General features: G+C 43.9%; 1 protein-coding gene across 1 annotated transcript in view; it reads right to left on the bottom strand.

The window, feature by feature from the left end:
* The window catches only part of LOC109923077 (transient receptor potential cation channel subfamily V member 5-like), a 56,866-nt gene that overhangs the window by 27,494 nt on the left and 5,454 nt on the right, over window positions 1-23,918 (bottom strand). Inside the window, exons 2-9 of the mRNA XM_048610950.1 lie at window positions 23,707-23,804; window positions 22,858-22,980; window positions 18,386-18,526; window positions 14,496-14,594; window positions 12,145-12,311; window positions 5,556-5,705; window positions 5,251-5,463; window positions 3,035-3,121 (exon numbers count right to left, since the gene is read on the bottom strand). Of these exons, the coding sequence (XP_048466907.1) occupies window positions 3,035-3,121; window positions 5,251-5,463; window positions 5,556-5,705; window positions 12,145-12,311; window positions 14,496-14,594; window positions 18,386-18,526; window positions 22,858-22,980; window positions 23,707-23,804 (1,078 nt within the window). The remainder of the gene's footprint in view (window positions 1-3,034; window positions 3,122-5,250; window positions 5,464-5,555; window positions 5,706-12,144; window positions 12,312-14,495; window positions 14,595-18,385; window positions 18,527-22,857; window positions 22,981-23,706; window positions 23,805-23,918) is intronic.

The raw sequence follows: 23,918 nt of genomic DNA, 5'->3' as shown, positions 1-23,918 counted from the left end.
CCTGTCGCCTATTTTCCAAGGATCTGTATCCCTCTTCTCCCTGCCCATTCATGTATCTGTCTAGATACATCTTAAATGATGCTATTGTGCCCGCCCCTACCACCTCTGCTGGCAACACGTTCCAGGCACCCACCACCCTCTGCGTAAAGAACTTTCCATGCATATCTCCCTTAAACTTTCCCCCTCTCACCTCGAAATCATGACCCCTAGTAATTGAGTCCCCCACTCTGGGAAAAAGTTTCTTGCTATCCACCCTGTCTATACCTGTCATGATTTTGTAGACCTCAATCAGGTCCCCCCTCAACCTCCGTCTTTCTAATGTAAATAATCCTAATCTACTCAACCTCTCTTCATAGCTAGTGCCCTCCATACCAGGCAACACCCTGGTGAACCTCCTCTGCGCCTTCTCCAAAGCATCCACATCCTTTTGGTAATGTGGCGATCAGAACTGTACGCAGTATTCCAAATGTGGTCGAACCAAAGTCCTACACAACTGTAACATGACCTGCCAACTCTTGTACTCAATACCCCGTCCGATGAATGAAAGCATGCCGTATGCCTTCTTGACCACTCTATCCACCTGCGTTGCCACCATCAGGGTACAATGGACCTGAACACCCAGATCTCTCTGTGCATCAATTTTCCCCAGGGCTTTTCCATTTACCGTATAGTTCGCTCTTGAATTGGATCTTCCAAAATGCATCACCTCGCATTTGCCTGGATTGAACTCCATCTGCCATTTCTCCGCCCAACTCTCCAATCTATCTATATTCTGCTGCATTCTCCGACAGTCCCCTTCACTATCTGCTACTCCACCAATCTTAGTGTCATCTGCAAACTTGCTAATCAGACCATCTATACCTTCCTCCAGATCATTTATGTATATCACAAACAACAGTGGTCCTAACACAGATCCCTGTGGAACACCACTGGTCACAGTTCTCCATTTTGAGAAACTCCCTTCCACTACAACTCTCTGTCTCCTGTTGCCCAACCAGTTCTCTATCCATCTAGCTAGTACACCCTGGACCTCACGCAACTTCACTTTCTCCATCAGCCTACCGTATACTTTGCCTATTCCCTTCTGAAAGCCACCAGTAAATCTGCCTCCTCCACATTCTCAAGTCTTGTAATCCAAATCCAAAACACTCACTGCTTTAAAAATCTCTTCCTCATCGCCTCATTTAAATCTCTTTAAGCATCGCTCCAGTTCTTAACCCTTCCACCAATGAGAAAGATCTAGATGTGTAATGATTTCAAACAATTGAAGAATAACAACCCAGCTTCTGCAGTCTATCTTTCTAACTGAAGTCCCCCATCGCTGGAACTATAGTAGTAAATCTTTCTAGCATCTTCACATCGTTCCTAATGCAGAACTGAATGGAACAGTGCAGTTGAGATCAAGCCAGTTTTTTTTTTTAAATTGTTTTTATGCCTCCATTTATAAAGCTCAGTCTCCTGTGTGCCTTTATCAAATTGTGGTGTCACCTTTAACCATTTGTTCACATATACCCTCGGTCTCCGCTCCTGTAATACTTCTGAGAATTGGATTCTTTAAATTAATATCAGCACTCTTCGTTCTTTTTTTCTAAAATGTATCTGTTCGCATTATATTTCATTTGGCATGCATCTACCCATTCCATTATTCCAAGCACTCTTGAAGTTTATCACTATCCGCTTCACAGTTCACAATACTTCCAAGTTTTCTATCATCAGTAAATTTTAAAACTGTGCACTGTACATTTATGTCCAAGCTATTAACATAGATGAAGGGGAGCAGCAAGCACAGTACCACCCCCCCATCAGTATCCCACTCTATGTTGTCCCCAGTACATAAGACAACTATGGACTATGGACTACTCCTTCCCTTCCTGCCATTCTGCCAACGTGGTATTATGCGCTGTCCATTTTATTCCATAGACTCCTCAGTGAAGTTGGAACCAATTGGGGGCAGAATCTTGTGCCCTCCCCCATGATAGGTTTGGTGGTAGGGGGCATTGATTTGGGCAGGAGGGAGGCAGGCCCATGCGGGATTAAGAACAAAAGTAGAAATTGCTGGAAAAGCTCAGCAGGTCTGGCAGCATCTGTGGAGAGAAATTGTTTCGAGTCCAGTGACGCTTCCTCAGGACTTGCTAATTAAGCCTGTGTTGAGAAGGCCCGTTGACAGTCTTCCTTATCCTGTGCTGCCATTGATGCCCTTGACTAGCCAAATCATTGCCCACTCGTGGCCTTCATCCCAACTCCACTGGGGTTTACTAAGTAGAGGGCAGGGGTCCCACCATGCAGGGAGCACCAACCGACTCTAGCATCATGGCCTTTGGGGTCCCAGGGTGGGTCCTCGTTGAAAGGCACTGTGTGAGGGAACCCAATGTTGGGAAAATGGGTAGGAGTTGGCTATTGCCATTCCTTGTCTTACTGCTGACCCTCCTTGATCAGAGCTCTCCAATGGATACAGTACTGGCAGTAGCCTGCCTTTGGCCACTGATGGGACTTTCACCTCTAGGGTCACTGGTCCCGTGGGAAAGTCTGCCTTTGTTCCTGTCAAGTGCCTTTGTGACATTTATTTCCATTGGGTTTCCTCACTTATTCCAATGGGGTTTCCCCAAAATGGACAACGTGGGGTTCCCATCAGTTATCACGTCCATAGAATATATCCCAGTTGCCTTCATTAAATCCAGCCCGATATAGGACACATTATTAAACATCTTTTGGAAGACAACGCACAAAAGATGGGTTTTTATGGAGAATCAATGAGACCTTCACAGTCACGGTTCCTGAGAAAAGTATTCAATTCCAGATTTTATTGAATTTAAATTCAACCAGCTGCAATGTTGGGATTTGAACCCTTGTTTCCTGGCCCTCTGAATCACTCAGCTCATCACGATTATCACGACACTACTGTCTGCCCTCGGTGCTCCATATCGGGCAAATAAAAATTTCACTGGCATTTGTTGGGATATTCTTTTTTTTTAAATCATAGTGATAGATTAAATTCCACAGACTCACTCAGCAAAGCAAAACCAAACTTCCTTACTTCTATCAGAAGGATGGCTATGGCTCCAAAAACAGAAATGATCTCCCCCACCAAGCGGATGTAATCTTCATTTGATACGTAGCACAGCTAGAATCAAGAGCGGAGAGTGAACGTTACCCCCATTGGCATGGCAATAGTTCAAAGGATGAGATTAGTGTCAGTGTTAGGATTTTAGTAGAGCAAGCAACTTCTTTTCTACTATTTCACTAAAAGGCACAAATCATTGAAAAGGTGAGCGCTAAAGTTTTCATGTCTCGCCAAACTATGAAGAGTCTCACTTCTTAGTTTTTCAAACAAAATTTTAACCAGGTTGAGAAATGTTTACTAATGCTCCTAGGAAGTTGCTTCACTTCAGCCACAAACTCTGCACTAAACATCCAAGTAACTTCTTAAAAATATCACAAATAAACAAAATATATGATTTTACGTCTATCGGTTGTAACACCACTTACATTTTATTTATATCACAGAGGGTCATGCAGTCTGTAGACTAATGCCTCTATAATTAGATTTCTAGGTTAGGTTAGATTACAGTAGAGTAGAGGAAAAATGGCAATTGGCAACTATTATATTTAAATAGAACAGTACAGCAGAGGAACAGGCCCTTCAGCCTACCATGTCTCTACTGACCATGATCCTATTCTAAACTGATCCCATCCGCCTGCACATGGTCCATATTCCTCTATTCCCTGCCTGCTCATGTGTCTGTCTAATGCCTCTTAAACGTTGCTTTCATATATGCTTCTACTATCTCCCACGGCAGTGCGTTCCAGGCACCTACTACCCTTTGTGTAAAAATCTTCCCTCGCACATCTCCTTTAAACATCCCCCCTCTCATCTTAATCCTATGTCTGCTAGTATTTGATATTTCCATGCTGGGAAAGAGACTGCAACTATCCATCCTATCTGTGGCCCTCATAATTTTTTACACTCCTATCAGGTCATCCATCAGCCTCCGATGCTGTGGCTAAAACAAACCAAGTTTGTCCAAGTTTGCCTCTCCTTATAGCTAAGAAACTCCAATCCAGGCAATATACTGGCAAACATCTTCTGCTCCCTCTCCAAAGCCTCCACAACACCCCCGATAGTGTGGTGACCAGAACTGCACCCAGTGCTCCAAATGTGGTCTGACCAAAGTTCTATACAATTGCAACATGATTCGCCAACTTTTATACTCAATGCCCCAACCAGTGAAGGCAAGCATACAGTAAGCCTTCTTCACCACCTTATCCACTTGTATCGCCACTTTCAGGGAACTATGGGGTTTGGACCCCAAGATCTCTCTGTATATCATTGTTCCTAAGGTTCTAGCCATTTACAGTATACTTTCCTCTTGTATTTGACCTCGCCAAATACATCACCTCACACTTGTCTGAATTAAAGTAACCCTAACCCTAACCTATCTGCCATTTCTCCACCCACTTTCCAGCTGATCTATATCCTTTGCTATCCTTTCTCACAATCCACAACTTCACTAATTTCCGTGCCTTCTGCAAACTTACTAACCAGATCACCGACATTTTCATCCAGATCATTTATATATATTGCAAACAAGGGGGCCCCAGCACTGATCCTCGTGGAACATCACTGGTAACAGATAAATACCCCTCCACAAATATGCTCTGTCATCTATGGCCGAGTCACTTTTGTATCCAACTTGCAAGCTCATCATGGATCCATACAATTTGAGCTTCTAGACTGGCCTACCTTGAGGGACCTTGTCAAATGCTTTAGTAAAGTCAATGTAGATTATATCCATGCCCTACCCTCATCAATCATCTTCATCATTTCCTCAAAAAAACTCAATCAAGTATGCAAGACAAGGCCTCCCCTGCACAAAGCCATGCTCACAATTCCTAATAAGTCCATTCTTCTCCAAAAGCAAGTAAAACATGTCCCTAAGAACCTTCTCCAATAATAATTTTCCTACCACTGATGTAAGGCTCGCCAACCTATAATTTCCCAGATTATCCCTGTTACTCTTCTTAAACAAATGAACAAAACTGGCTCAGGGGTAAGTTCCAGGTTTAGTCGCACTGGTGGGTGGCTTTAACTGCTTATTCTCTGTAAATCACACACACCCTAAATTCTGATTCTTTGAGTGATCCTTTGAGCCTGCAAACCTAGAAATATCCCAACCACCTCTCCGCCCTCCTGCCATGCACCAAACAGTAGCTGCTACCACTTCACCATTGGTCCATGGTTATGGTACTAACATTTAGTGGCGCCTCTTCCAATATCTGTGTGTCCCTAGGGTCTGTGACATTGTCACGACGTGGTATGAGAGGTCGAAAGATGCAACAGGAGGTGAATATGATAATGTAGACGAAGTACAAGAGAGCAATGGTTCGGAAATAATACTTTCCATAACTGTTCCACTTGAAATGGATCAGGGCTTTGATCGGAGGGAGGTTGAGGATTTTCAGGGCCTGTAGAAACAGAACGATGTGGAAACATTCAGGGTTTGACCTTCACTCAGTCACCTTCAGAGGATGTTTCTGTCTGGAACTCCTCGGCTCACCTCAACTTCATTACTGCACACAACCAGGTCAAGGACAGAGCGGTCATCGTCCCATGAATCAATACCAGAGAGGTCGTAGAAGCTGGTAGAGATAGGTTTGAAAAACCATTCAATCTGGCGTTTCCTCTTTCTCATTAAATGTTGGAACAGCTGCAAAATACAAGACAAATCCAATGTGTTAGCTGCTGTCATTTTCTTTCTGTCTGTCAGGCTTGAAAATAGATTATAGGAAGAACCACACAGAATCCTGTATTCAATGTGCTGCTCAGACAAGGCATAGCATTTCTGTAGAGGGGCAGAAATGCCAGGGATGAGTAGTGTGATGTGAAGATGGGCCAGTATTTTACAGATTACAGGGTTCATTCAGTGATTCTGTTTAGGAAATCAAGAGAGAAGCTTACAAGCCATGATAGTGTAGATTACACGTGAAAAGTAAAAATAAAAGCTTCCACAGTGCTTTTTACTAGTTCACTGGATGTACGTTTTGTTCCGGAGTACCTCGTAGGCATATAAATTTTGTTGAAATGTAGTCATTGCTGTATTGTAGGAAACACAGCAGCTACTTCAGTGTGACCCCACATATAACAACATGATGGATTACCAGATAATCTATTGTCGTGATCTTGGTTAATGGGTTAATCAGGGATTTCTCAAGTTTCCTTTGAAAATGAGATTCAATGTGTTATGTATACACCCAAGAGGATAGATAATGTTGGGATTTATTGTCCCATGTGAAAGACAAGATCTCTGACAGAGCAGCATTCCCTCAGTGCTGCACTGCAATATGAGGCTGGACATTGTGCTCAGGTCTCAGGAGCAGGGTATGACAAGAAGCCTACTGACTCAGATAAGAGTGCGACTGCTAAACCAAGCCTAACACCCAGAATAGGAAGTGACTTAATGGGCCACCCAAAGTCATAGAGTCATACAGCATGGAAACAGACCCTTCGGTCCAACCAGTCCATGCTGACCATAATCCCAAACTAAACTAGTCCCATCTGCCTGCTCCTGGCCCATATCTCTTCAAACGTCTCTGATTCGTGCACTTATTCTAAATGTCTTTTAAATGTTGTAACTGTACCCACATCCACCACTTCCTCTGGAATTTCATTCTACACATGAACCACTCTCTGTGTAAAAAAATTTGCCCCTCATGGCTTTTTTAAATCTTACTCCTGTTGCCTCAAAAATATGCTCCCTGATCTGAAATCCCCCACCCAAGGGAAAAGATTCCTGCCATTCACCTTATCTATACCCCTCCTGATTTTATAAACCTCAATTAGATCACCTCTCAACCTCCTATGCTCCAGCGAAAAAAGTCCCAGCCTATCCAGCCTTTCTTCATAACTTAAGCCTTCCATACCCGGCTACATCCTGGTAAATCTTTTCTGAACCCTCTCCAGCTTAATAATACAATATAACATGATACAACCATTAATTAATAACATAATATCTTTCCGATAAGAGGGAAAATGCAGTAAACAATAACCCCAGTGATACCAAGAAATGAATGTACTGGTCATACTGGAGCACTATTCTGGTTTTACTGGTTTTTCCTAAGCAGCCTCTATTCACACCAACTAGAACATCTCATCAACTTTGTTTCCAATGTTCACCCTTCTCAGCTTCACATAGTCCCTTTCCAACTCTTCCTTTTCCTTAACGTAAAACAAAGAACTGCGGATGCTGGAGATTGGAAACAAGATCAGAAATTGCTGAGAAAGCTCAGCAGTCTGACAGCATGTGTGGAGAGAAAGCAGGGTTAACGTTTCGAGTCCAGTAGCTCTTCTTCAGAGCTGATAGTAGCTAGAAAAAGGCAATATTTATGCTGATGATGGGGAAAATGCTAGAGTCAAATATAAAAGATGTAATAACAGAACATTCGGAAAGCATTAACAGGCTTAGACAAAGACAACATTGGTTTATGAAGGGCAAAACATGCTTAACAAATCTACTGGAATTTTTCAAACATGTGGACTGGTTGTACCAAAGGGTCTGTTTCCGTGCTGTATGACTCCATGACTCTATGTAACTAGTAGAATAGATAAGGGCAAACAAGTGGATGTGGTACATTTGGATGGCTTGTGATAAAATCTCTCGTAAAAACATAGCGAGCAAAACTAAAGCACATGTGGGATGGGGCAATCGTGGCATGGGTAGAGAATTGGTTGACAGACAGGAGGCAGACAGTGGGGTACCTGGATGAGGGAAGCAAACGCAACTGTTGACGCGAAACTGGCCAAATTGAATTGTGAGGAGGGTTTTTTTTTTCTATTCAATTGTGGGACATGGGCATCGCTGGCTGGCCAGTATTTCTGGCCCATCCCTAGTTGGCCTTGGGAAGGTGGTGATGAGCTGCCTTCTTGAACTGCTGCAGTCCTCCTGCTATGGGTTGACCCACAATGCTACTAGGGAGGGAATTCCAGGATTTTAACCCAGCGACAGTGAAGGAACGGCGATATATTTCCAAGTCAGGATGGTGAGTGGCTTGGAGGGGAACTTGAAGGTGGTGGTGTTCCCACATATCTGCTGCCCTTGTCCCTCTAGATGGAAGTGGTCATGGGTTTGGAAGGTGCTGTCTGAGGATCTTTGGTGAATTTCTGCAGTACATCTTGTAGATAGTACACACTGCTGCTACTGAGCGTAGGTGGGAGGGAGTGGATGCTTGTGGATGTGGTGCCAATCAAGCGGGCTGCTTTGTCCTGGATGGTGCCAAACTTCTTGAGTGTTGTTGGGGCTGCACTCATCCAGGCAAGTGGGGAGTATTCCATCACACTCCTGACTTGTGCCTTGTAGACGGTGGACAGGCTTTGGGGAGTCAGGAGATGAGTTACTCGCCACAGTATTCCCAGCTTCTGGCCTGCTCTGGTAGCCACTGCGTTAATGTGGTGAGTCCAGTTGAGTTTCTGGTCAATGGTAACCCCCAGGATGTTGATAGTGGGGGATTCAGTGATAGTAACACCATTGAATGTCAAGGGACAGTAGTTAGATTGTCTCTTATTGGTGAAGGTCATAGCCTGGCATTTGTGTGGCGCGAATGTCACTTGCCACTTGTCAGCCCAGGCCTGGATATTGTCCAGATCTTGTTGCATTTGAACATGGTCTGCTTCAGTATCTGAGGAGTCACGAATGGTGCTGAACATTGTGCAATCATCGGCAAACATTCCCACTTCTGACCTTATAATGGAGGGAAGGTCATTGATGAAGGAGCTGAAGCTGAAGTTGGGCCTAGGACACTACCCTGAGAAACTCCTGCAGCGATGTCCTGGAGCTGAGGTGATTGACCTCTAACAACCACGACCAACTTCCTATTAGTCAGGTATTACTCCAACCACCAGAGAGTTTGTCCCCTGATACCCATTGATTCCAGTTTAGCTAGGGCTCCTTGATGCCACACTTGGTCGAATACAGCCTTGATATCAAGGGCTGTCACTCTCACCTCACCTCTGGAATTCACCACTTTTGTCCATGTTTGAACCAAGGCTGTAATGAGATCAGGAGCTGAGTGGCCCTGGCAGAACCCAAACTGGGCGTCACTGAGCAGGTTATTGCTGAGCAGGTGCTGCTTGATAGCACTGTTAATGACACCTTCCATCACTTTACTGATGATCGAGAGGAGGCTGATGGGGCGGTAATTGGCCGGGTTGGATTTGTCCTGCTTTTTATGTACAGGACATGCTTGGGCAATTTTCCACATTGTCGGATAGATACCAGTGTTGTAACTGTACTGGAACATCTTGGCTAGAGGGGAGCAGCAAGTTCGGGAGCACAAGTCTTCAGTACTATTGCCGGGATGTTGTCAGGGCCCATAGCCTATGCAGTATCCAGCGTCTCCAAACATTTCTTGATATCACATCCAGTGAATCGAATTGGCTGAGACTGGTATCTGTGATGCTGGGGACCACTGGACGAGGCCGAGATGGATCATCCACTCGGCACTTCTGGCTGAAGATTGCTGCGAATGCTTCAGCCTTATCTTTTGTGCTGATGTGCTGGGCTCTTCCATCATTGAGGATGGGGATATTTGTGGAGACTCCTCCTCCAATGAGTTGTTTAATTGTCCACCACCATTCACAACTGGATGTGGCAGGACTGCAGAGCTTAGGTCTGATCCGTTGGTTGTGGGATCGCTTAGCTCTGTCTATCACTTGCTGCTTTCGCTGTTTGACGTGTGAGTAGTCCTGTTTGGTGGCTTCACCAGGTTGATACCTCATCTACAGGTATGCCTGGTGCTGCTCCTGGCATGCCCTCCTGCACTCTTCATTGAACCAGGGTTGATCCCCTGGCTTGATGGTAATGGTTGAGTGGGGGATATGCGGGGCCATGAGGTTACAGATTGTGTTGGAGAACTATTCTGCTGCAGTTGATGGCCCACAGCGCCTCATGGTTGCCCAGTTTTGAGTTGCTAGATCTGTGCGAAGTCTGTCCCATTTAGCGCGGTGATAGTGCCACACAACACAATGGAGGTTACTCTCAATGTGAAGGCGGGAATTCATCTCCACAAGGAGTGTGCGATGGTCACTCTTACTGATACTGTCATGGACAGATGCAACTGCAGCTGGCAGATTAGTAAGGATGAGGTCAAGTATGTTTTTCCCTCTTGTTGCTTCCCTCACCACCTGCCACGGATCCAGTCTCGCAGCTATGTCCTTTAAGACCCAACCAGCTCGATCAGTAGTACTGCTGCCAAGCCACTCTTGGTGGTGGGCATTGAAATCCCCCACCCAGAGTACAATTTGTTCCCTTGCCATTCTCAGTGCTTCCTCTAAGTGTTGTTTAACATGGAGGAATACTGATTCATCAGCTGAGGGAGGATGGTATGTGGTAATCAGCAGGAGGTTTCCTTGCCCATGTTTAACCTGAAGCCATGAGACTTCATGGGGTCCGGAGTCAATGTTGAGGGCTCCTGGAGCAACATCCTCCCGACTGTATCCCACTGTGCCGTCCCCTCTGCTGGGTCTGTCCTGCTGATGGGACAGGATATATCCCGGGATGGTGATGGTGGTGTCTGGGACATTGTAAGGTATGATTCTGTGAGTATGACTATGTCAGGCTGTTGCTTGACTAGTCTGTGAGACAGTTCTCCCAATTTTGGCCCCAACCCCCAGATGTTAGTGAGGAGGACTTTGCAGGGTCGACAGGGCTGTTTCTGGTGCCTAGGTCAATGCCAGGTGATCCATCCAGTTTCATTTCTTTGAGTCTTTGTGGCAATTGGTACAACTGAGTGGCTTGCTAGGCCATTTCAGAGGGCAGTTGAGAGTCAACCACATTGCTGTGGGTCTGGAGTCATATGTAGGCCAGACCAGGTGAGGGTGGCAGATTTCCTCCCCTGAAGGACATTAGTGAACCAGATGGGTTTTTCCAACAATCAGCAATGGTTTCACGGTGATCAGTAGATTCTTAATTCCAGACTTCTTTTTTTGAATTCCAATTCTACCATCTGCCATGGTGGGATTCAAACCCGGGTCCCCAGGACATCAGCTGGGTTTCTGGATTAGTCTAGTGATAATACCACTGGACCATCACCTCGTACAAGGAGGCTTCAAGATGACAGGCAAATTAAGCAAGTGGACAAATTAAATAGCAGATTAGCAGATGCAATACAACATGGTTTTGGTGTGAAAACAGAAAGGAAGAATATTATCTTAATGGTGTCACATTGGAAGTGTAGATGGACGAAAGGATCTGGGTGTCCTTGTCCAAATGAAAGTACACAGGCAGGAGCAGCAAGCAATTAGAAAAATAAATGGTCTACTGGCCCTCATTGTGGCAGAATTTGAGTTCAGAAGTGGGGATGTCTTACTGCAGTTATATCGAGCCATAGTCAGACCACAATTGGAGGATTGTGTGTAGTTTTGGTCTCCCTACCCAAGAAAGGTTATACTTGTTATAGAGGGAGGTCTACTACCCTGATAATTGGGAATGGCAGGACTGTCCTGATTGATTTGACTGGGCCTGTATTCACAACCATTTAGAAGGATGCGAGAGGGTTTGATTGAAATGTATAAAGTTCTGACAGGGTCGGACAGAGTAGGTGCAGTAGGAAGTTTTTCCTGGTTGGGGAGTCTAGAACCAGGGATCGCAGACTCAGGATATGGGGTAGACCATTTAGGACTGAGCTGAGGAAAACTTTCTTCACTCAAAAGATAGTGAACCTGTGGAATTCAGAGAAGGCTGCGGAGGCCAAGTCACTGAATATATTAAAGACGCAGATTCATTTTTAGATATTAAAGTCATCAAGGGGAACATGGCATTGAGATAGAAGATCAGCCATGATCATATTGAACCGCAGAACAGGTTTGAAGGGCCAAATAGCCTGCTCCTGCTCCTAATTTCTATACTTATGTGTGTTTCCAGGATTTTCTCTTTGTTATTTCGGGTTTGCTGCAGCTGCAGTCATAACTGAGTGCTGTTCAGTGTTCAGATAACTGCGCATTATTGAATTGGAGCTTAGGCTCAATACAATATTGGACAGTATAGGGAACATTATAGGGAACATGCTCCTCTCGATGAGTCTGACTCTCCCAGTTGATGATGCCTCCCCCTTCCAAGACAATGTTGGATGATAAAGTGCTGAATAGTCCCTCACCTGGACATTCCCTTCCAAGGCAGCCAGCTTGAAGGGAGTCAGTCCATCGTTGTTGGTGATCATCTCCACTGGATTCCCATTCTCTGGATCGAGGGACAGGATGAAATCATACATCTGGGCTGTGTAATGCCGGGCATGCAGAACCAGATGATGCAGAACAGTGTTACCTGAAATGCATCCATCAGAAGAAAGGAATCAAGAAAGGCTTGCATTTATGTAGCACTTTTCACAATTTCAGAACATCCCAAAGAGGTTTCCAGCCAATGGAGCATCTTGGGAATGTAGTCACTGCTGTTGTGCAAGAAACATACCAGCCAAACTGTGCATAGCAAGCTCCAACAACAACACAGTGGCAATGGCCAGATGTTTTCAGTAATACTTATATATGAAATACATGTCGACCAGAGACAACAAAGAAGTCACACATTTACACCTCTTCCAAAAGACAGCACCTCTAAAACTGTAGCTCTGTCTCAGTACAGCACTGAGAGTCTCAGCCTAATCATTGGGCTCGAGTGTTTGGAATGGGATGCAAACCTATCCCCAGGACCAGATCAGGTGTATCCCAGAACTCTGTGGGAAGCTAGGGAAGTGATTGTGGGCCCCTTGCTGAGATATTTGTATCATCGATAGCCACAGGTGAGGTGCTGGAAGACTGGAGGGTGGCTAATGTGGTGCCATTATTTAAGAAATGTTTTTAGGAAAAGCCAGGGAACCATAGATGGGTAAGCCTGATATCACTGTTGGGCAAGTTATTATAGGGGATTCTGAGGGACAGGATTTATGTATATTTGGAAAGGCAAAGACAGCTTTGTATGTGGGAAATCGTATCTCACCAACTCGATTGAGTTTTTTTGAAGAAGTGGCAAAGACAATTGATGAAGACACAGCAGTGGACATTGTCGATATAGGCTTCAGCAAGGCGTTCGACAAGGTTCTGCATGGTAGACTGGTTAACAAGGTTGGATCACATGGAATCCAGGAAGATCTAGCCATTTGAATACAAAATTGGCACAAATGTAGGATTCAGAGAGTGGTGGTAGAGGATTGTTTTCAGACTGGAGGCCTGTGACCAGTGGTGTGCCACAAGGATCGGTGCTGGGTTGGCTGCTTTTTTTCATTTATATGAATTATTTGGATGTGAACATAGGAGCTATGGTTAGTACGTTTATAGATGACACCAAAATTGGAGGTGTATTCGACAGTGAAAAAGATTACCTCAGACTGCAATGGGACCTTGATCAGGTGAACCATTGGGCATAGGACTAGCAGATGGAGTTTAATTTAGATAAATGTGAGGTGTTACATTTTGGAAAGGCAAATCAGAGCAGGACTTATACACTTAATGGTAAGGTCTTGGGGAGTGTTGTCAAACTAAGAGACCTTGGGGTTCAGGTTCATAGTTCCTTGAAGGTTGAGTTGCAGGTAGATAGGATAGTGAAGAAGACATTTGGTACCCTTGCCTTTATTGGTCAGTGCATTGAGTTTAGGAGTTGAGAGGTCATGTTGTGGTTGACAGGACATTGGTTAGGCCATATTTGGAATACTGTATTCAAATCTAGCCTCCCTGGTACAGGAAAGGTGCTGTTAAACTTGAAAGGGTTCAGAAAAGATTTACAAGGATGTTGCTGGGACTGGGGGATGTGAGCTATAGGGAGAGGCTGAAAAGGCCCAGACTTTTTTCCACCGTACCATTGGAGGCTGAGGGATGACCTTAAAGAGGTTTACAAGGTTATGAGGGACATGGAGAGGGTGAATAGACAAGGTCTTTTCCCCAGGGCAGGTAAGTCCAAAACTAGACGGCATAAGTTTAAGCTGAGAGGGGAAAGATTTAAGAGGGACCTGAGGGGCAACATTTTCACACAGAGGGTGGTGTGTGTATGGAATGAGGAAGTGGTGGAGGCTGGTACAATTACAACATTTAAAAGGCATCTGGATGGGTACATGAATAGGAAGTGTTTAGAGGGATATGGGCCAAATGTTGGCAAATGGAACTAGATTAATTTAGGATATCTGGTCAGCATGGATGAGTTGGACCGAAGGATCTGGTTCCACGTTGTACAACTCTATGATTCTATGATCTTCCCTCTCAGAGGCAGGAGTGCTACCAATGCAGTCACAGCTTATACCTGAGTAATGAAACACATCAGGAATCGGAGTACTGTGGAGATCAGCAATTATCTAATGGGATTGTTGAACAGGTTTGGGAGGGGTGCGGGTTTAATTGTCGACTCCATTGCCTATGTTTCTATGTCTCATATTTGTAAATCAGACGGGAGATTAGACAGCACATTGTTATTCTCTACTTTGACTTCTAAGCTAATTGTGCTTCATTGAGCTCCGACTCTTACCAAGGTAATCCTGAGCCTTTATGTCTGCACCGTTCTCAATCAGGAACTGAACGATCTCTTTATTCCCAACACACGCAGCAAAAGACAACACATGCTCACCTGAAACAAAGGGAGAATAACTCAAAAGAGTGAACTGGAGACTAACAAATTGATCCAAAGTGAAGCAAGTAAAGTATCTGACCAAAATACTCGGCTTGAGAATCACCACTGAATCTCAACATCCATTGAGAATGAGACAATATTATTTGGCCCATTCATTCCTAACCTTCCAGTACCTTAACTCTCCTAATGTGATCTCGAACACCATAAATACATCTGGTCTTTGTCATTTCTCTGGTTATCAACAAGGAGAAAGTTAATCCAGAGTAGCTGATCTAGTAATAATAGCTGAAAAGAGAGAAGTTCTTCATTCACAAGATTAGATATATTTGGAACTAACTAGAAGTCAGGAAACGTAGAAAGCAAAAACAGGAACAGGCCATTCAGCCCTTTGAATCTGCTCCGCCGTTCAATAAGATCGTGGCTGATCATCCAACGCGGTCCCTGTTCCTGCTTTCTCCCGTACATTTTGAGCCCTTTAGCGCTAAGAACTCTATATCTCTAACTCCTTTTTGAAAACATTCAATGCTTTGGCTTCAACCACTTTTTGCACCTGGGAATTCCACAGGATCTCCACTCTCTCTGGGTGAAAGGCAAAAACAGGCTTGGGAGAGTTAGGGTAACTATGAGATTGGCTTCAGTTTTGTCTAACAGCTTTCTGTTATCTTTGACTGTAATCTGTACTCCTCATAGAAAGGACAGGCTCTCCACATATTATCTTTGAGATACAAGCAGGGTATTGCAGAGACACCACAGAATTAGTACAATGTAGAAGGAGGCAGTTCAGCCCATTATGTCTATACTGACTCTTTGTATAAACATTGCAACTCAGTACCATTCTCCTGCTTTTTCCCCATAAATCCTAACATTACTCAAATAGAAACAATCATTCAATGCCCCTTTGAAGGCTTCCATTATACTTCCAGGCATTGGGTTTCAGATCCAAACCAATCGCTGTGTGTGCAATTTTCCTGCTCACATAATATTTGCTTCTTTTGCAAATTACTTTAAACCCATGCAGAGATAGTAGGAGCTGCCGATGCTGGAGAATCTGAGATAAGAAGGTGTAGAGCTGGGTGAACACAGCAGGCCAAGCAGCATCAGAGGAGCAGGAAAGCTTAGGAGTCGGGTCCGGACCTGAAACGTCAGCTCTCCTGCTCCTCTGATGCTGCTTGGCCTGCTGTGTTCGTCCAGCTCTACACCTTGTTGTCTCTACTTTAAATCCGTGCCCTTGATTTGAGAGCTTTGTGGAAGTGATTCATGAATCAAACTGCTGAATGATCTTTACTTTGAAGGATTGATACTGCAGGCTCCACCTGGCATGCCTCTCACTTCATGTAACCTGTTCGCCCACATTAAACTCCTGCACCCAGCCCCATGTCCTTTGAATACCTTTTTAACAGACTTATTTCCTATCATGATTAATTGTTTCCAAACTTCTCCGACAGTTCCTAGCAACTTATCTCTATTACATTGCCACAGCTTCCAATTCCACTTGAGTTTAATACCCCTGTAAGCATCAGTTAAGCTCCAGATGTCACATCTGTGCTTAAAAGCATCACAAAGCTCTCAGGAGTATTTGCTTCTTTCTATCTGTGGGCATTATCACTGAAATATGTTAATGTCTTACAACATCATATTGCAAAATTTCCGACATTTGGACATAATGTTAGCTGATGAAAGACAAACGTGGGAAGCAATAGCAATGATCCCAGGTATGAGGAATTTTAGTCAGGAGGAAAGTCTAAGGAAGTTGGACGTTTCTCATTGGCAAAGTATTGAAGGTTATAAAGGAAATTATATAAATTGGCTATAACGGTGAAAACAGAGGTCACAGGTTAAAAAGTTTAAAAATTGCCAATAAAGTAGGAGGATGGACAGGATTTTAAATGTATAAAAAAGGTTAATGGACATTTAGGGTAAATTACAGAGGGGCAAGTAGTCAAGTGATCAACAGGTTAAACTCAAGGTATAACTGGATTCTCTAGTATAACAATGGATCTGATGGCCTGTGAAGAGGCAAAGGTGGTTAAAGATCAACTGAAAAGACGTAGCTTGTCTTGCACCAATGGAGCGGCACACAATGGATAGAAAGTGAGATATTATGGAGAAATCTGATGGAGAGAAGGGGGCAATCAAAAGCAATCCTGAGGAATTAGCAAACATTGGTCAGGCAAAATGATCTGCTTTGGTGCCATGTGGACAGCTTTGATCTAAAACGGTTAACATCACAAATTATATCTCTTGTACCCTAGTCAATAGAACGTTTCTCTAGAATTATTTGAGAAATCCCAATGCTCTCTCTCTTTTCCTGCTTTGAAGAATATTATGGAGATTTAAGCATATGAATGGAAGCAGAAATGTAGATAAATAATTTATGTATTTGGACTGCGGTGGATGCTAAATCATAGAAAGTAAGTGAAGAAAAAAATAAATTCAACAGGGAATGATTCTTCCTTTCACAAGGGAAACACAGACAAGAGGGATAACTCTTAAAATTCAATTGAAACAAAGGTCCTGAAAAATAAATGTCACCTTTAGAGCTTTAGAATATTGGGAAACAGAAAAATTTGGGAGAATTAGGATTGATGGTTGATTGGCTCACCGAACAATGGAGTACATCAAATGCATTATGGACCAGACCAGACCTTTCAAAATATTTTAAGAAGGTAGCCTTGATCCTAACATTTTCTTATTTTAAAGGCAAATGTAGCGCGCTGTATTCCAGATGCAATTTGATTGGTCAAACTACTCGATGTTAAGCATAACACAATATATTTAAAACACTATCATTAAAATACAACAAAAGAAAGATGAATTTAGAATAATTTAACTCTACTGGAAGACTTAACAGAATAATAGATACCATAACCGTTACTAATTAACTGTTCCAATATAGTAACATTCAATAAACACACCCTTGGCAAAAAAAACAGCAAATTCAGAAAAATAGGTTTGTCTCACAGGGTAACCCAGCAGCAGAGAGAAAACCTGGATTCTATCCAACAGCAACTGATGCTAAATCTCAAAGGTAAAGAACTAAAAAAATACTGTTGTGGTTGGTTGACTCGCCAAGATGGTTCATTGTTGTTCTGGAGATAAACCATGCTGGGTAACATCATCAGTGCAGCTTCCAATGAAGTGCTGTTGTGTTTTCCCGCCTGTTATTTGAACTCTGGAATCCGTTGAGCTGGATGACCTCACTTCCGACTTTCCTTTGCAGTGGAGTCGATCTCTATGTGTTTGTTGATGGCTTTCATCATGGAGTACCAGGCTTCTAGGAATTCCCGTGCTTGTTTCTGCTTTGCTGGTCGCAGGATCCTGGTGTTGCCCCAGTCGAATTGGTGGTTCTCCTTATCCATGTGGATAGAGATGAGTGATTAATGCTCATGTCTTTTTGTTGACGAGCCAACCAGCCACAACATTCACAAACGGAGCTACAAATCTACTCTAAAACCTTGAAAAACAAACTAACAATCCTGGTCAGATAGAGCCAGCCACACCCCTCCAGGCTGCTTCTATTGTTTCAACTTAAAAAAAAACTCTAGGCCTCACAAGCTGTTTACTTTACTGGCATTTTCCAGTAGACAGCTCATTACCTCTGTCTTAGAACCTCCCTTTAAACAAAAAGGACAAAATAACCTCTTAAAACCACAGCATTGTCACAAATGGCTTACTCTTGTCCTATTCCCACGAAAGACTAATGGAATGATGAAGAGCAGTCTGTCGTATTCAACGAGGAAGATTGTGAACTCACATACACTCACTAGCAAATGATGGTGAACGCTTACCGTAATAAATTAAGTTCTTTTCACTTCTTCTGAAGAAGATCCCGGTCGCACGTGATGATGCCACATCGGCTCCGCGGTTTATCAGCTCTTTCACCAGATGAACATTTTCGTTTGCCACAGCAATGTGCAGGGCTGTTTTCCCTATCCAACAAAATGATATGCAGTCACTTCCTATTGATCCTGATCCTAACCCCAACAACATTCCTCAACTCAGCTACCCATTCCCCATTTATGGGGAGGCGATGGCCCAGTGGTATTATCGCTGGACTGTCAATCCAGGGACCCAGATAAAGTTCTGGGGACATAGGTTCAAATCCCACCACGGCAGATGGTGGAATTTGAATCCATTAAATATCTGGAATTAAGACTCCAATGATGACCGTGAATCCATTGTCAATTGTTGGGGAAAACCCATCTGGTTCACTAATGTCTTTAGGGAAGGAAACTGCCATCCTCACCTGGTCTGCCTGACGTGTGACTCCAGGCCCACAGCAATGTGGTTGACTCTGAACTGCCCTCTGGGCAATTAGGGATGGGCAATAAATGCCACCTAGCCAGTGATGCCCTCATCCCGTGAAGGAATGAAACAAAAAAAAGTTCCTGACTTACTGTTTTGTACATCGATACACAGAGATTTACCGAGGCATTATTGTAAATCTACATTACAGTCAAGTGCAAACACCAGTTTCCACCTTTCCCTTTGTACAAATACTCAGCTCTTTGTGTTTTTAAGCATTTTTATTATTTTAAAGAACCCACCAGCAACTCACCTGAACAACTATATATCAATTAACGAATAACAAACACTGCTTGCCAGGCCTGTGTCACAACAATGTAGTTACAAAACGGGTAAGGAAACAAGAGAAGGATCTAAATCAAAATGGTGTTAGAGTGGGGAAACTATGCACTCTAGGCCCGGTGGTGCCCACCTCTCTCTGAAGACATCGAGAGCATTGGTGGATACTGCATACTCCTTGTCTGAGGGTACCTGGGGACGAACTTAATTGTGGAAGAGGAGGAACAAATTGGGAACTATGGACCACTCCCTTGCCCACAGCCTGGACCTGTTGATGGCCACTTCGGCCAGGCCCAGGTGGAGGTCCACAAGGAGGTCTCTGAACTGCCCACGCCAAGTGAAGAACTCGGCTCTGCTTTTCGTTTCGAAAACCTACCGCCAAATCAAACCCAATTAAACAACTAAACAAGTAACAAGCACTGCCTACTTATTGCAATAATAACAAATACAAAAAAGGTGGGGAATACAAGGGAGAGGTTAAATCAAAATGGTGTCGGACAGGGAGATAACGCACTCCAGTCCCGCCAACACCTACCTCTCTCTGAAGGTTTTGAGGTTGTTGGTACACAGCGCATGCTCCTCCTCTAAGGGAACCTGAGCATGAATGTAGCCGTGGAGGAAAGGCAAGCAATCAGAGTTGACGACTCCCTCCTCAGCCCACTGCCAAGAACTCAGCTCTTTCTGTTTCAAAAATCCACCACCCAATCACCAAAGTAATCACCTGGACAGACAGACTACAAACACTGCCCACTAGGGGCAGTGCGACACTAACACAAGGTAGGCAGAGAGGGAGGGGTCTAAAATCAAATGGAGTCAGAGGGGGAAATAAGGCATTCCACTCCCTGCAGTGCCCACCTCTTAGAACTCAGCTTGTAGATGTTTTCTAACCAACCTATTCAGAGATTTTAATTGCACACCTCTGGAGAAGGTGGGACTTGAACCTGGCCTCCTGGTCCAACGGTAGGGGCATTAGCACTGTGCCACAATAGCCCGAGCTCAGCTCTTAAATACAACAATCCAATGAGGGTTAACTGTTCTCAATCCACTCTGGACCTATGCCTTAAAGGGCCCTGCATTTCTGTCTCTGACCCTCACTGTGTAGGCCACATTCCTTACTCACTACAGTCATGGCCAGAGGAGATGAAGATAAATCCCAAAGAAATCAGTATCCTCTTGGATGTTTTCATGGTTAAGTTGTGTTTGTTTTAAAAATGAACAATCTGGACTCATAAAATGGCTGACACTGATTGTGTGATCATTTGACAAGAAGCCTCTGAACCCCCTGCATTATTTAGGCATTCCAGCTAAAGCTGACACCAAGGACTTAGAGACAAGCTGTTTGAGGCAAAAGAAAACTTCAAAACCTATTAAATTAAAATGGTCACTAATATTTCTACAGTGAGCTCATCAGCTCACAATGGAAACTCTATTGGGGGATATAAATCTACACTGTTGTTAACTTAACAACCTTCCAATTCACCTCCTGAGATAATCCTTCAGCACCTGAAAGGCCTGTTTTTGTCAGAGCTCTGAAAATGGAGCTTGTTGAATTGTTTAAATATGCAGCTCATAGAATCAGAGAATCCTTACAATGCGGAAAGAGGCCATTTGGCCCATCGGGTCTGCACTGATCTTTCAAAGAGCATCCCAGACCCAAACCCTATCCCCATAACCTTGCCCTATCCTTGTAACCCTACTTTTCCCATGACTAATCTATTTTGCCTGTGCATCCCTGGACACTATGAGCAACTTAGAATGGCCAAACCACCTAACCTGCACATCTTTGGACTGTGGGAGGAAACCGGAGCACCCAGAGGAAACTCACGCAAACACGGGGAAAACGTGTGAACTCCACACAACATCACGAGAAAAGCAACTCCAGGTCTTAGTCGCTAGAAGGCCTGTTCTCCATCTTTCTCTCCCTCTTAAGAATCTCATCTCCAGAAAGCACCTCAGGACTTTGCTGTCAAACTGGATCAGTTCTCTGAGTACAAGAAGTATTGCTGGAGCTTCAGCTGCTAATCACCTGCATCCTACCTCCCAGGAAAGGAACTACTACAACATCAGCTGACCTGATAGTCTCCCAAACGGACAGCGACTCACTGGACTGTAAGTCAAGTAAACTAATACCAATATCTTTGATTTCTAAAGAAATTCAGAAGATGTAACTTCTTTTCTTCCAATTCTCTTTCTTTCTACATTGTTTATGTGCAAATGGAGTTGCAAAACAATTCCCCAACATTTCGAATGTTTTGTTAACAAAATCTCTCTTTGATTTCATCTTGCAAGGTTATTGCTGTGAGTTGATTTGAAAACTTAGCATCTGAGAGGCCAGGATTTGGGGAGCACCTTTGGGCCTATCTCAGTAAGGGACAAGAGTGAAAAGTAGAAAGAATCAAATCAAATAATACCTCATCGTATCAGGCTTAAAAGGAGAGAAGCAATCCTCAAATTCCACTTTGTCAGCGGCACCATCCATTCCCCTTTCATCACCGACCGCTCTGTTTCCATATTTAAGCTGTTACATGACACCTCACCCACAATGTCCACCAACCCCTCAGTCCTTACGTAATGTCTTACATGACAGAAACAGGCCCTTTGGTCCAGCTCATCTGTACCGACCAGATATCCTAAACTGATCTGATCCTATTTGCCAGCATTTGGCCCATATACCTCTGTCCATATACACATCCAGTTGTCTTTTAAATATTGTAATTCTACCAGCCTCCACCACCTCCTCTGGCAGAAAGTTCCACACACGCACCACCCTCTGGGTGAAAAAGTTGCCCTCTCAGGTCTCCTTTAAATCCTTCCCCACTCACCTTAAACTTATGCCCTCTAGTTTTGGACTGCCCTACCAGAGGATAAAGACCTTGGCTATTAACCCTATCCATGCCCCTCATGATTTTATAAACCTCTACACAGGTCATCCCTCAGCCTCCAATGCTCCAGGGAAAATAACCCCAGCCTATTCAGCCTCTCTGTATAGCTCATACCCTCCAAAACCTGGCAACATCCTTGTAAATCTTTTCTGAACTCTTTCAACATCAACATCTTTCCTACAGCATAAGATCAGAACTGAATGTAGTATTGCAAAAGTGGCCTCACCAACCTGAACAGCTACAACAGATTAGCAAGGCTAGATCACACAGAATACAGGGACAACTAGTCATTTGGATACAGAACTGGTTTGAAGGTAGAAGACAAGAGGGTGGTGGGTTGCTTTTCAAACTGGAGGCCTGTGACCAGCGGTATGCCACAAGGATTGGTGCTGGGTCTAATTTTGGTGTCGTTTGCAAACTTACTAACCATACCTCCTATATTCACATCCAAATCATTGATATAAATGACAAAAAGCAGTGGACCCAGCATCAATCCTTGCAGCACTCTGCTGGTCACAGGCCTCCAGTCTGAAAAGCAACGCTCCACCACTACCCTCCGTCTCCTACTTCAAGCCAATTTCGTATCCAATTGGCTAGCTTCCCCAGTATTCCACGTGATCGAACCTTGCTAACCAAACTACCATGCAGAACCTCTTGGAATATCCCACCCATCCTAATGCAACACTTAACCCCTCACTCCTTATTTATCCCAACCCATTCTAATACAAAACTTAGCCAGATCCCAGTTTGGGTTAACAAGGGCGAAAGTTCATGAATGAAACAATAGAGTCTACCTTCGTACAGCTCCGAGGTGGCAGGCACATTGATGAGATCTGGCACTTCTTCAAGGAGCATAGTCGCTACCTCATGATTTCCGTACAAAGCTGCTATGTGCAATGCTGTCTCACCCATCACTCCTACCAGGAAATAAAAGCAGCCACAATTACCACAAGGTACTGAGGTTTGCTTTCAGCTACTGTTGCCAACACTCAAGGAATTTCCTGGAGTCCAGGGGAATGAAAGATCGATCTTTGGTCGCTGCTGCAAGTGAGAACTTATGCATGGCATTAAAACAATTATGTCTTTTTAAATTTCTTAAACACTTTTATTTGTCAAAATTAAAATCTCGGTTAGTATTTAATCAATACATCATCTCAACCCAATGCCTGTCAACTCTTCAATCCTTCTCTATCCAAGTACTTTTCAGGAAACAAGCTGCTGGGGGCAGGAGAGTTATGGTTGGCTGGTCACATGAAGAAACCTCTTTAGACTATATCCAACCTGACCCGGCAATTCTGCCTCACACAGTATCTATCTCATTTATTGCCTCAGTGCGTCACTCACAGCCCTGAGATTGAGTGTGATTAGCAGTCAGTCAGTATGCAATGAGTGTGAGACTGGAATTAATGAGGCTTATCAAGTATTATGATGGCCCTCAAGGTTAATTACTTACAGGGCAGATTAGACAAGGTAGTGCTGCTTTCGAGGTCAAAGAAGGAGGACGGGAGAAAGAGGTTGAACAGCAGCATCAACACCAGCATTGACCAGTCAGACCCAGTGACCCCTTCCTGTGCTGCGTTTTAATTAAAATGAAAGCATACATCCATTTGTTACCTTCCTCAAAATTAAATGTGCCTTCTCACCTTTTTCGAAAGGGTCAACGGAGTGGCATTCCAGGAGTTTCTTGATCGCACTGACATCATTCGCTCTTGCTGCTGTGAACAGAGGTACTTCCAAGATCCTGATGGAGAGAAATCACACAGATGGATTCAAACTGTGGGCACGTTCACTATCAAACTGACTGGTCAAGGCAAATGCATTTGGAGGGACGTATTGTTCTCCACACTTGTTACTT

The sequence above is a fragment of the Rhincodon typus genome, chromosome 23 (assembly GCF_021869965.1).
Source record: "Rhincodon typus isolate 14 chromosome 23, sRhiTyp1.1, whole genome shotgun sequence".
NCBI lineage: Eukaryota > Metazoa > Chordata > Chondrichthyes > Orectolobiformes > Rhincodontidae > Rhincodon > Rhincodon typus.
This window is presented reverse-complemented; position numbering and strand designations above follow the sequence as displayed.